This window comes from Bufo bufo, chromosome 2, assembly GCF_905171765.1.
Source record: "Bufo bufo chromosome 2, aBufBuf1.1, whole genome shotgun sequence".
NCBI lineage: Eukaryota > Metazoa > Chordata > Amphibia > Anura > Bufonidae > Bufo > Bufo bufo.
Window position 1 is genome coordinate 579,884,155 of NC_053390.1, and position 14,084 is coordinate 579,898,238.

A 14,084-nucleotide genomic window follows, 5' to 3' on the forward strand; every position below is an offset into this window, starting at 1 on the left:
AACCACTCTGAAAAAGCTAAATGTCGGCTCCGGCAATGCGCCGAAACGACGTTTAGCTTAAGGCCGGATCCGGATCAATGCCTTTCAATGGGCATTAATTCCGGATCCGGCCTTGCGGCAAGTGTTCCGGATTTTTGGCCGGAGCAAAAAGCGCAGCATGCTGCGGTATTTTCTCCGGCCAAAAAACGTTCCGTTCCGGAACTGAAGACATCCTGATGCATCCTGAACGGATTTCTCTCCATTCAGAATGCATTAGGATAAAACTGATCAGGATTCTTCCGGCATAGAGCCCCGACGACGGAACTCTATGCCGGAAGACAAGAACGCAAGTGTGAAAGAGCCCTAAATAAAGTGGTTTTCCTTTTTGTGTATTGTCCTTCTTAGGCTACTTTCACATATTTCTGATCGGTGGGAGTCTATCACCAGGCACCCCCACCGATCAGCTACTAGCAGGACTCACAGGACTGGAACAAACACAGCGTACAGAGCAGGAAGAAGAGAGCTCAGTATACTGTGTAGTGGCCTCTCCTGGTTACTGTAGACCACGCCCCATTAATTAGAACGGGGCTGCACTGTAGTAACTGGTGCGGATGGGAGGCAGCTAGCCATTTAGAAGCAACTAACAGGAGCGGCATGTCCTAATAGTTACACAGAGAATGAGGCATGGGACCTTCATTAGACTTCTGCCATATAAAGAAATCAGCACCCCACAATCACATAAGAGCAGTGGCATCCAATGGGTTAAAGAGCCCTGATTGGCTGTTCTGTGTATCCGGGTTGTTAGACCAGAAATGTGGCTGCCACAAGACAACTGAGCTCCTACTTCTCCCTGTGCATGGGAGACCAATGTGACATATAGACCAGGGTAACATAACGAAATGGTGCCCTAGACTAAGGCCTCATAGGGACTGCCATAAAAATGCATATGGGTGGTCAAAAAGGAATTCATGTGGCACAGAAAACAGCAATTACTCAAACAACAAGCATTTGCTCGTTCACAGCCCAATCGCTTGCACCTTTAAATAGGGTAATTTTCAGGAATGAATGTTCCTAGGGAAGCTGGTTCCCTATAACTGCCCGAGTCAAAGCGCCTTAATATAGTATTTTATTCCCTTATTTTAACTTTTAGCACCAATTGAAGGCAACACAAGTATGCCTAAAACATTTGCATCATACTGGACTTTATCCAATATCTATAACAGTAAACGGGAAATAGTGTGGCATACCTTTTAGGCTACTTTCACACTAGCGTTCGGAGCGGATCCGTCTGATGTTTCATCAGACGGATCCGCTCCGATAATGCAGACGTTCGCATCCGTTCAGAACGGATGAGTCTGCATTAAAACTTAGAAAATTTTCTAAGTGTGAAAGTTGTCTGAGCGGATCCGTTCAGACTTTACATTGAAAGTCAAAGGGGAACGGATCCGCTTGAAGATTGAGCCATATAGTGTCATCTTCAAGCGGATCCGTCCCCATTGACTTACATTGTAAGTGTGGACGGATCCGCTCGCCTCCGCACGGCCAGGCGGACACCCGAACGCTGCAAGCAGCGTTCAGGTGTCCGCTCACTGAGCGGAGGCTGAACGCTGGCAGGCGGATGCATTCTCAGTGGATCCGCCTCCACTGAGAATGCATTGGGGCCAGACGGATGCGTTCGGGGCCGCTCGTGAGCCCCTTCAAACGGTGCGCACGAGCGGACACCCGAACGCTAGTGTGAAAGTAGCCTTAGCTGTAATTTTTTTGGACATACAATGATTAGATTAAAAAGCCGGAACAAGGAAACTATAACTGTATGAAGTGTGCATGTACAAGAAATGTCAAGGACATGGTGATATCCTTAATTCCCACTGTGAAATAAATATAGCAAAAGCATCATTTATAGAGGTCAAACAAATTAATAAGATAAAAAGATAACTGCATGAGACTTAAAGGGGTTGTCTCACTTCAGCAAATGGCATTTATCATGTAGATAAAGTTAATACAAGGCACTTACTAATGTATTGTTATTATCCATATTGCTTCCTTTGCTGGCTGGATTCATTTTTCCATCATATTATACACTGCTCGTTTCCATGGTTATGAATACCCTACAATCATTTAGTGGTGGCAGTGCTTGCACACTATAGGAAAAACCGCCAGCCTCTTTGGTGGCCGGATCACAGGAGTGCGCACAGGCTGGCATTTTTTCTAATAGTGTACAAGCACAATCACTGCTGGTGGACTGTAGGGTGGTCATAACTCCTGGATACATACAATGTATCATGAGATGAAAAAATTAATCCAGCCAGCAAAGGAAGCAATATGAATAATAACAATACATTAGTAAGTGCCTTGTATTAACTTTCTCTTGTATTAACTTTCTCTACATAAATGCCATATGCTGAAGTGAGACAGCCCCTCTAACCACTTAACAAAATCACAGCATTAGCACAACTTCAGCAGGATATATCACTGTTAGAAATTGAGGCTAGAATAAACGTGGTGAAATCTGGTTTTACTTTCACTTTCAGGTGCATTCACTGCCATCCCGATTTCTAACAGCAATATCTTTGATGTAGTGGTATTGTTTAAAAACTTGGAATGTCAGCTTTCAAACAAGACAAATACTATATCTCTAGCTGCTACCTATCCAGAGAAAAGAGCCGCTAAAGCAGCCGACCCAATCCCCTTCACTCTGGAGGAGGACTGGGGGCATTTGGGGAGCTGACAGCCTGCAGGAGGAAAGAAACAAATAAAAATATATAGAAATTTGGCATTATCATCTTTGTACTGATTGTACTGATGCAAATATTAAAGTTATGTTATTAATACCACACAGTGAACGCCATAAATAAATGCCACAGTTTTCAAAAAAGATGCTGCAGATTTGCTATATTATTGTCAATACAACTATTTACTAAAACAGACAGGAGTGGTGGGAGGTCCTCTTTAACCTATTTTTTAATTACACTTACATATCTGAAATAAGGATAAACACAAAAATGGAAGAAAATATCTATCAAATAGTGTTTGTAGGTGTTCCTCTCCTGCATCTTGAAGAGGCCTTACACTCCCCTATAGATGCTTATACAGTATGGCTGCTACTAGGTCCATGATACAACATGTCTCACACCAGAAAGTTTGTCCTGTGCAGTTTTCTGCCAACTTAGGCCGGTCCATACTACATTCCATTCAAAAATGGCAGTTGTGAATCACAGATCACGTCACTTTACTAAAAATTTTAATTAAGCAATTTCAACATCTAGATTAAACATTTTAAAGCTATATTATCACTGGTATCCAATAGGAAGGTTATCACTGTAACATGTATCATGTGATATCTGTAGATTTAGGACAACTACAGGAGTCCCGTAATCATATTTTACATTAAACAACCATTATCAAGGTCTACACTAGATAAATAGACAAGGCATCATGGATTGACTAAGGCTACTTTCCCACTGGCGTTTTTTCTGGATCCGACAGGGTCCAGCAAAAATGCTTCCGTTACTGATAATACAACCGTCTGCATCCGTTATGAACGGATCCAGTTGTATTATCTGTAACATAGCCAAGACGGATCAGTCATTAACTCAATTGAAAGTCAATGGGGGACGGATCCGTTTTCTATTGTGGCTGATTGTGGCAGAGGAAACGGATCCGTCCCCATTGACTTGCATCCGTCTTGCTCCGCATCCCAGGAAGGAAAGCAAAATACATGTTGTGGTTTGCTCTCCGGTCTGGGAATGCAACTAAGGCTACTTTCACACTAGCGTTCGGGTGTCCGCTTGTGAGCTCCGTCTGAAGGGGCTCACAACCGGCCCCAAACGCATCCGTACTGCCCGAATGCATTCTGAGTGGACGCGGATCCGCTCAGAATGCATCAGTCTGGCAGCTTTCAGCCTCGGCTCCGCTCAGCAAGCGGACACCTGAACGCTGCTTGCAGCGTTCGGGTGTCCGCCTGGCCGTGCGGAGGCAAGCGGATCCGTCCAGACTTACAATGTAAGTCAATGGGGACGGATCCGTTTGAAGATGACACAATATGGCTCAATCTTCAAACGGATCCGTCCCCTATTGACTTTCAATGTAAAGTCTGGACGGATCCGTCTGAAGCTACTTTTACACTTACAAATTTTTCTACAATATAATGCAGACTGATCCGTTCTGAACGGATCCCAAGTCTGCATTATATGAGCGGATCCGTCTGAGCAGACACCAGACGGACCCGCTCTGAACGGTAGTGTGAAAGTAGCCTAAACGGAACGGAATGCATTTTGGAGCATTCCGTTCTGTTCAGTTCAGTTTTGTCCCCGTTGACAATGAATAGGGACAAAACTGAAGCGTTTTTTTCCGGTATTGAGCCCTTATGACAGAACTCAATACCAGAAAACGTAAACGCTAGTGTGAAAGTAGCCTTACTAATAATATGCTGAAATGAATTTATATTTGTTTCTCTGAAACTTTTCTGCTGCTGTTATAGTCTGTCAAAAATGGTTTGTATGTAGAATGAGACATACACTTCGGGAAATGCCTGACAGCCAAAGTAAATTAAAAGGTAAAGCAATGGATAGAAAGAAAAATAGATAAACAACATACTTTATTTCAGGTGGAAGTGTAAAGGTCTTGCTGTATGTCCACTCGTCCTGGGCAATCCACTTATAAATGACATCATTAAATCCAATGTAAGGATCCTACACAAACCAAAAAAAGAACAAAGAACAAAATATTACAAACATTTAGTTGACTGAGTTTTAGTCACAAGAAGGGAGTATGTTTTTGCTGCGGCAAAAGGGGACATTTTGTTAATATTTGTCCTTACGTTCAGCGTCAAGGTGAAAACAACGTTTAACCCCCATCTTACTCTTGGTGGTGTGGGTGGGGAGTCAGAGAACTTACTGTTGTCATTTAATGCTAGTACCCGATTTCTCCTGTCTGCCGAGGTGGCGCTAGAGTCCAAAACTGTGGGAATTGAGGTATTTATTCACAGTGGTTCAGCGGTTAACCTAGTTGATGGTCAGTTCGTCCGTTTGCATGGGTTAACAAGTGCATTAGAAAAAAATATTTTGGTGTTTGCAATGGACTCCGCACAACTTACTCAGAAATGTCTGTCACAGATGGTGCAGGACAGGAGTGAGTGATTAACCTGTTGGGGACAAAGATGATGTGCCGGTACTTAAGGACACAGGGCGTACAGGTACGCCCTGAGTATCTCCGATCACCGCCGCATGGCGGGCGGTGATCGGAACAGAGTGCCTGCTGAAATCATTCAATAGGCACTCTGCGACAATGCCAAGGGAGGTCCTGTGACACCCCTGTATCGGCAATCACTGCAAACCGCAGGTCAATTCAGACCTGCGGTTTGCAGCATTTACGGGTCATTCCGGCAGGGATCGGCGCTGCCATCGGGTCCCCGTGCTGCTGTAATGGGAACCCGATGACATGGAAGGCAGTACGATGCCTTCCTTAGGCATCGGGGCTGCCTTCCGGTGAAGAGCCTGTGAGATCCAGCCCCCTGGATCTCACAGGCAGGAAGCTGTATGAGTAATACACACTGTATTACTCATACAGCCAATGCATTCCAATACAGAAGTATTGGAATGCATTGTAAAGGGCAACAGACCCCCAAAAGTTGAAGTCCCAAAGTGGGACAAAAAATAGAGAAATAAAAAGTTGAAAAAAAAGTTTTCCCCCCCAAAAATAAAAAGTTTAAAGTTAAAAAAAAAAAAAAACAACGTAAATTTTCCCTAAATAAAAGTAAAAAAAAAAAAAATAGGGAAAAAAAGAAAAGTAGACATATTAGGTATCGCCGCATCCGTATCGACCGGCTCTATAAACATATCACATGACCAAACCCCTCAGATGAACACCGTAAAAAATAAATAAAAAAAACTGTGCTAAATAAACCATTTTTTTTGTCACCTTACATCACTAAAAGTACAACAGTAAGCGATCAAAAAGGCGTATGCCCACCAAAATAGTACCAATCTAACCGTCACCAAAAAATTAGCCCGTACCGGGGGGCGGAGCCTGGACGCCGATGTGGATGGCTGCGTGAAGACCCAGCTCCTCCGCACGTGAGCACCTCAGCCCTCATTTAGCAGCTGTGACCTATTCAAGATGGGTAAATTCAATAAAGAAAGGGGGACAGAATCATCAGACACCCCGAGGAAGCAGAGAAGTCAGCAAGACATGCAGAGTTTCTTCAAAACAAAGCACAGCCGCTGAGAGTAGGAGCCAAGATGGCGGAGGCGCGCGCTGTTGAAGAGGAGGAATCAGAAGTTGAAAGCATGTAACGAGAAGAGGAGGAACCTTGCGAAGGCTCGCCGGTATCAAAATATTTCCTGACTAAAGGTACTGGGCAATAAGGTCGATACTTACAGAATTATCGGACATTAAAACCAAGCTTTTACATATTGGGCATCGGGTAGAAGCCCTAGAGTCCGTGTCCCAAGAAATCATAACGCACTCTGCAGGCATGAAAGAGCTCATGGAGGTCCACACAGCAGAGCTAAATAGAGCAATGTTAATGCTGGAGGACCAAGAGAACTGTAGCAGGAGGTGTAATATACGCATAAAGGGGCTGCCAGAGTCCTGGGCAGCGGAATCGCTCAGAAAAGTGGGTTCAGAAATTTTTGCTGATCTCCTGGGCCAAGAAAATGCAGCGCAGATAATAATAGAAAGCTGCAACCAGTACCCAAACCATCCAAGAGAGCGAGGGATGTCATCTGTGGCCTCTTGTGCTTTGTAGACACTGCCCTGTTCAATTTGTGATAAAATTGATGTTTTTCTACAACTCGTGAAGGGCTCTTGATAATAGGCCTCTCCCCCCCCCCTTGTTCTTATTTTGTTTTAAATTTTTCTATTTTCTCTATTTGCCTTACCTCCTTCCCTCCCTGACCCCCCCTTCTCCCCGTTCTCCCTATTACACGCCACTACTTTCTTTTTATTCTGCAATTGTTAGAATAATAGCGTAATAAGGTCATTATAAACCACCACCATGTGGTTTGGTGGGGGGTGCTCAGGGTGGGCGCCTAGGTAATATATTATTGATAACCCTCTCACCCGACCCCACAAACGGACCCCCTTCCTGGTAATTCTGGACCTTTGATTCTTAGAGGTTGGTACCGTTTTCAGGTTCAATTTTTATTTGTTCTAGCTTTTCATTTCAGGGGGTTTATTCCCAGTAGGGTGGACTCGCCTGACGGGATAACTTGGTTAATCTGTCGAAATAACCTTAACTTCCTCATAGAGGAACATTTTAACCGACCCAGTTTGTGTTCATCTACTGTACTTCTCATTGCCAAATACCGCATTTCTGATTGCTGACCACTAGGGTTGAGCGAACCCGAACTGTAAAGTTCGGGTACGTACCGAACTTTATGATTTTTGGACCCCGGACCCGAACATTTCAGTAAAAGTTCGGGTTCGGAGCCAATCAACAAGCGGTTAACTGTCTGACCTTAGAAGCCATCACAGCCATGCCTACTAATGGCATGGCTGTGATTGGCCAGTGTAGCATGTGACCCAGCCTCTATATAAGCTGGAGTCACGTAGCGCTGCACGTCACTCTGCTGTGCTTAGTGTAGGGAGAGGATGTGGCTGGTGATTTCAGGGAGAGAATAGGAGAGACTCTGTTCAAAATCTACATACATTGTGTTTTGTGGGTGCAGGGCACAATTTTTTTTATCCTGCCCTGAGCCCAGTGACCGGAAAAAAATAACTTTAATAAGTAAGTTAGGAGGGCGGCGGCGGCCATTTTATGCAAGCTCAGTGCACCATCATTGCATCTGAGCTTTTGGGATATTGAAAATGCCTTTTTTTTTTGGCAATATACAACATCTGGATTAGTCAGTGTGCAATTTAAGCTAGAAATACGCCAATCATTTTCAGAAGTTTTAAAAACACACTTTTTTGCAAAAAAACACTATTTTCCTGATCTGCAAGTGTTAAATTCAAATGGATTGGAAATGACAACCACCAGCGGCTCAACCTCTCACCTTAGATGGATAAGGTGCTCACCTAAAAAAGGCCCACCCTCAGGCCCAAAGAAGAGTGAACAAAAATGGCTGTATTTCAAATCTCTGAATCTAACCCAAATGTATTAAGGGTGTATCTTACAATGACATATGCAGCAAAGGCTGCCAAATAAACTTTTTTTGCCCAAACGGGTGTTTGTTTAATAACTTAATATGGCAGCAGTATATAACCCAGGAATTTCAAACGTGCTTATGCTGCAAGGCCTGAAAATTGTGTTTTTTGGCAAAAAAGTGTGTTTTTAAAACCCCAGAAAATGATGGGTGTATTTCTAGCTTAAATTGCACACTGACTAATCCAGATGTTGTATATTGCCCAAAAAGTGTTTTTTTGGTAACATAATATGAAAGCTGTATATATTAAACTTGAATTTAACACTTTATATAGATGTATAGGGGCACACTCAAATGGGAGTACTAAATCCACCAAGTGGATGTAATTTATTAAAACCCACACAAATGAATAAAATACTATAAAATGGCAACAATATATATATATATATATATATATATATATATATATATATATATATATATATATATATATATATATATCATATGCACCCAACAGACAAAACCACTATATAACAAATACTGGCTATATTCTCCCTCTCTTTGGCCAGTATGAAACTGCTCCTAAAATAGTCTAGCATAGACAAATGTCAGCCAGATGGTATATACAGGAATGTTTGACATGTGACTCTACTGATAATATATACATGCTTGAATGTAAATGTAGAAAGAAGTATATAGGGAGAACCAAAAGAACTCTCAAGAAGAGGGTAGCTGAGCATATGTCTAACATTAAGAAGGGCCTGGATACACACTTGTTGTCAAGACATTTTAAATTGATGCACAATTGTGATCCCACTGGTCTAAGATTTATGGCGATTGAGAAAGTCAGAGAGTCTTGGAGAGGTGGGAATCATATAGCGCATATGTCAAGACAAGAATCTCGAAGGATCTTTCAGTTTGACACAATGATCCCAAGCGGCTTAAACGCCGAAATGGAAGTCTTTGGATTTTTGTGAAAGTTGGGGGGGGTTGTCTGGTGGTGATGAGACATCGTAGTCTGGTTGTATATCGACAATCCGATCTCTCCTCTCTATGAGACAGCCCCCCTTATTGCATTTAACTCCCCGATTTATTTTTTCGATATAATTCCTTCGATATTTCCTCGCTACTCTAAACAGTCCACCGTCTATGAGTTTCTTGAGGAGCTAAATTAACCGATTGTTATGGATCGAGGGAATTATATGAGATAATTATGGGATATTCCCCATCTACCCTATAAGATGTCTGTGCTAGGCTTAGTTGGAATTCATTGACAGCGGTACCGCATGCGTTTCTTATGCGGCATGACCTGGAATAGATATTGTGGCGCAGTTGGCGCAGTTTTCTTCTATTCCTAATATATATTTATAATTTTATCAATTCATCGATTCTATTTTGTTATATATATATAAAAGATACAGGTTTTTAGTTATGTGTATCCACTATATTTCGAGGTTTGAGAATATATAACACCAATGTAGAGATTCCACTCCATTCCGGAGTTTCAACAATGCAGAATAAAAAGTGGAGCAATATGGGAACACCAGCCCCTTTATAAGAGTGTGGAAGCGCTCACTCAGTTGGCCACTGAGGAAGAGGTATAGCACCTCAAAACGCGTCTGGCATAAGGAGTGAGCATATGTCTCATCGATCCAGTAGAGACAATATTACCATACAAAGAAAGAATCAGAGACTTTCGAATCCGGGAAAAGCCGTCGCGCACTAGTGACGTCACTTCAGCTTCATTTGGTCTCCAGAGTAACCAGGTCACGTGAGACGCCACATAGAGGTTCAGCACACCACGTGGGACACCGCTGGTGTGCGGCCGCCTGGAACCAGCACTGCAACAACGCAGTGAAGAAGGGTAAGACCCAGCTCCGTTTAGGAGTGTGCTTGTTGTTTGTGCCTCTCTAAGGCACAGCTGTTGCGGCTACTCCGAAGTTATCAGTGACTGCATATTGAGATAATAGAAGTACGTATCGGACTATGCCTGGAGTTTGAACCAATTATTGATACGGTCCTCTACAGTGTTACAGCCACCTGCATATACGATATTGGCAGGTCGAATATACCATCTGGCTGACATTTGTCTATGCTGGACGATTTTAGGAGCAGTTTCATACTGGCCAAAGAGAGGGAGAATATAGGCAGCATTTGTTATATAGTGGTTTTGTCTGTTGGGTGCATATGATATATATATATTGTTGCCATTTTATATTATTTTATTCATTTGTGTGGGTTTTAATAAATTACATCCACTTGGTGGATTTAGTACTCCCATTTGAGTGTGCCCCTATACATCTATATAAAGTGTTAAATTCAAGTTTAATATATACAGCTTTCATATTATGTTACCAAAAAAAACACTTTTTTGGCAATATACAACATCTGGATTAGTCAGTGCGCAATTTAAGCTAGAAATACACCCATCATTTTCTGGGGTTTTAAAACACACTTTTTTGCCAAAAAATACTATTTTCAGGCCTTGCAGCATAAGCACGTTTGAAATTCCTGGGTTATATACTGCTGCCATATTAAGTTATTAAACAAACACCCATTTGGGCAAAAAAAGTTTATTTGGCAGCCTTTGCTGCATATGTCATTGTAAGATACACCCTTAATACATTTGGGTTAGATTCAGAGATTTGAAATACAGCCATTTTGGGCAAAGAAATCTCTAATTGAGGCCTAGAGTGGTTCAGGCCATGTGAGATACACCCTTTACATACAGGGGTTTGATTCAGGCATTTGAAATACAGCCATTTTGAGCAAATACATCTTTAAATGAGGCCTAGTCTGGTTCAGGCCGTGTAAGATACACCCTTTACATACTGTCGTTCTATTCTACTATTAATTTAACACCTATTTAGGGCAAGATCCTAAATTCAAGAAATATGAGAGCAACAAATAAGGGATGTGGCCCAGGTCGTGGTGCTGCTGGTGGAGCTCCTGTTGCAGGGAGAGGACGTGGTCGATCTGTGCCAGCTACACGCACAAGTGAAACCCCTTCCTCAGGTGCGAGTAGGCGACAGAACCTGCAGCAGTATTTGGTCGGGCCTAATGCGGCTCTACGAATGGTGAGGCCTGAACAAGTACAGGCGATAGTAGATTGGGTTGCCGACACTGGATCCAGTTCCTTCACATTGTCTCCCACCCAGTCTCCTGCTGAAAGACCACAGTTGGCACCTGCAGCCGATGTCCATCAGTCTTTCACCTCACCCCCTTGCAAATCAGCCAAGCATTCTGAGCCCTAAGTCATGCAGCAGTCTCTTCTGCTTTTTGATGACTCTATTGGCAGGGTTTCCCAGGGCCATCCACCTAGCCCTGCCCCAGAAGTGGAAGAGATTGAGTGCACCGATGCCCAACCATTATCTTTCAAGATGAGTACATGGGAGGACCATCGCAGCACGTCTCGGATGATGACGAAACACAGGTGCCAACTGCTGGGGCTTTCGAAAGTGTGCAGACCGACAAGGAAGGCAGGGGTGAAGACTGGGTGGAAGATGATGTGGAGGACGATGAGGTCCTCGACCCTACATGGAATCAAGGTCATGCAAGTGACCTATGTAGTTCGGAGGAAGAGGCAGTGGTCGCACAGAGCCACCAGCACAGCAGAAGAGGGAGCACGGTGCAAAAGCGAAGAGGCCGTTCTCTAGACAGTATGCCTGCTACTGCCCACTGCAGCAAGTGACCGAGCACACCAAAGCCAACTCCAAGGAGTTCCCCGGCGTGGCAGTTCTTCAGACAGACAATGTGCTGACGACAAGACACGAGTGGTTTGCACGCTGTGCAATCAGAGCCTGAAGCGAGGCATAAATGTTCTCAACCTGAGCACAACCTGCATGACCAGGCATTTAAGTGCAAAGCACGAGCTGCAGTGGAGTAGACACCTTAAAAACCAAGAAAGGTCTCTGGCTCCGCCTACTTCCTCTTCTGCTGCAGTCTCGACCTCTTCATCCACCTCTGGAGTGACAGTGCCACCTGCCACCCCGCAAACAGAGGATCTGCCAGCAACACCAACACCTGGGTCACCAAGCATCTCCACAATGTCCCAAGGAAGCATTCAGCTCTCCATCTCCCAAACGCTGGAGAGGAAGAGGAAGTACCCCCCTACCCACCCGCGATGCCTAGCCCTGAATGCCAGCATTTCAAATTTACTGGCCTTTGAAATGCTGTCATTCCGTCTGGTGGAGATGGAGAGTTTTAACCACCTCCGGACCGCCTAACGCAGGATCGCGTTCCGGAGGTGGCAGCCCTGCGCAGAGTCACGCATATATGCGTCATCTCGCGATGGCCGAGATTTCCTGTGAACGCGCGCACACAGGCGCGCGCGCTCACAGGAACGGAAGGTAAGAGAGTTGATCTCCAGCCTGCCAGCGGCGATCGTTCGCTGGCAGGCTGGAGATGTGTTTTTTTTTAACCCCTAACAGGTATATTAGACGCTGTTTTGATAACAGCGTCTAATATACCTGCTACCTGGTCCTCTGGTGGTCCCATTTGTTTGGATCGACCACCAGAGGACACAGGTAGCTCAGTAAAGTCCCACCAAGCACCACTACACTACACCCCCCCCCCGTCACTTATTAACCCCTTATTAGCCCCTGATCGCCCCTGATCACCCCATATAGACTCCCTGATCACCCCCCTGTCATTGATTACCCCCCTGTCATTGATCACCCCCCTGTAAAGCTCCATTCAGATGTCCGCATGATTTTTACGGATCCACTGATAGATGGATCGGATCCGCAAAACGCATCCGGACGTCTGAATGAAGCCTTACAGGGGCGTGATCAATGACTGTGGTTATCACCCCATATAGACTCCCTGATCACCCCCCTGTCATTGATTACACCCCTGTCATTGATCAACCCCCTGTAAAGCTCCATTCAGACGTCCGCATGATTTTTACGGATCCACTGATAGATGGATCGGATCCGCAAAACGCATCCGGACGTCTGAATGAAGCCTTACAGGGGCATGATCAATGACTGTGGTGATCACCCCATATAGACTCCCTGATCACCCCCCTGTAAAGCTCCATTCAGATGTCCGCATGATTTTTACGGATGCACTGATAGATGGATCCGATCCGCAAAACGCATCCGGACGTCTGAATGAAGCCTTACAGGGGCATGATCAATGACTGTGGTGATCACCCCATATAGACTCCCTGATCACCACCCCTGTCATTGATCACCACCCCTGTCATTGATCACCACCCCTGTCATTGATCACTCCCCCTGTCATTGATCACCCTCTGTAAGGCTCCATTCAGACATTTTTTTGGCCCAAGTTAGCGGAATTATTTTTTTTTTTTCTTACAAAGTCTCATATTCCACTAACTTGTGTCAAAAAATAAAATCTCACATGAACTCACCATACCCCTCACGGAAACCAAATGCGTAAAATTTTTTAGATATTTATATTCCAGACTTCTTCTCACGCTTTAGGGCCCCTAGAATGCCAGGGCAGTATAAATACCCCACATGTGACCCCATTTCGGAAAGAAGACACCCCCAGGTATTCCGTGAGGGCCATATTGAGTCCATGAAAGATTGAAATTTTTGTCCCAAGTTAGCGGAACGGGAGACTTTGTGAGAAAAAAATTAAAAATATCAATTTCCGCTAACTTGTGCCAAAAAAAAAAAAAATTCTATGAACTCGCCATGCCCCTCATTGAATACCTTTAGGTGTCTTCTTTCCAAAATGGGGTCACATGTGGGGTATTTATACTGCCCTGGCATTCTAGGGGCCCCAAAGCGTGAGAAGAAGTCTGGTATCCAAATGTCTAAAAATGCCCTCCTAAAAGGAATTTGGGCACCTTTGCGCATCTAGGCTGCAAAAAAGTGTCACACATCTGGTATCGCCGTACTCAGGAGAAGTTGTGGAATGTGTTTTGGGGTGTCATTTTACATATACCCATGCTGGGTGAGAGGAATATCTTGGTCAAATGCCAACTTTGTATAAAAAAAATGGGAAAAGTTGTCTTTTGCCAAGATATTTCTCTCACCCAGCAAG

The 14,084-nt window shown here is 44.1% G+C and overlaps 1 protein-coding gene across 2 annotated transcripts in view; it reads right to left on the minus strand.

Moving 5' to 3' along the window:
• Positions 1–14,084, minus strand: part of MANBA (mannosidase beta) — a 187,631-nt gene that overhangs the window by 135,187 nt on the left and 38,360 nt on the right. For both annotated transcript variants that reach the window (XM_040418222.1, XM_040418221.1), the window contains exon 2: positions 4,576–4,670. In XM_040418222.1, the coding sequence (XP_040274156.1) occupies positions 4,576–4,670 (95 nt within the window). The remainder of the gene's footprint in view (positions 1–4,575; positions 4,671–14,084) is intronic.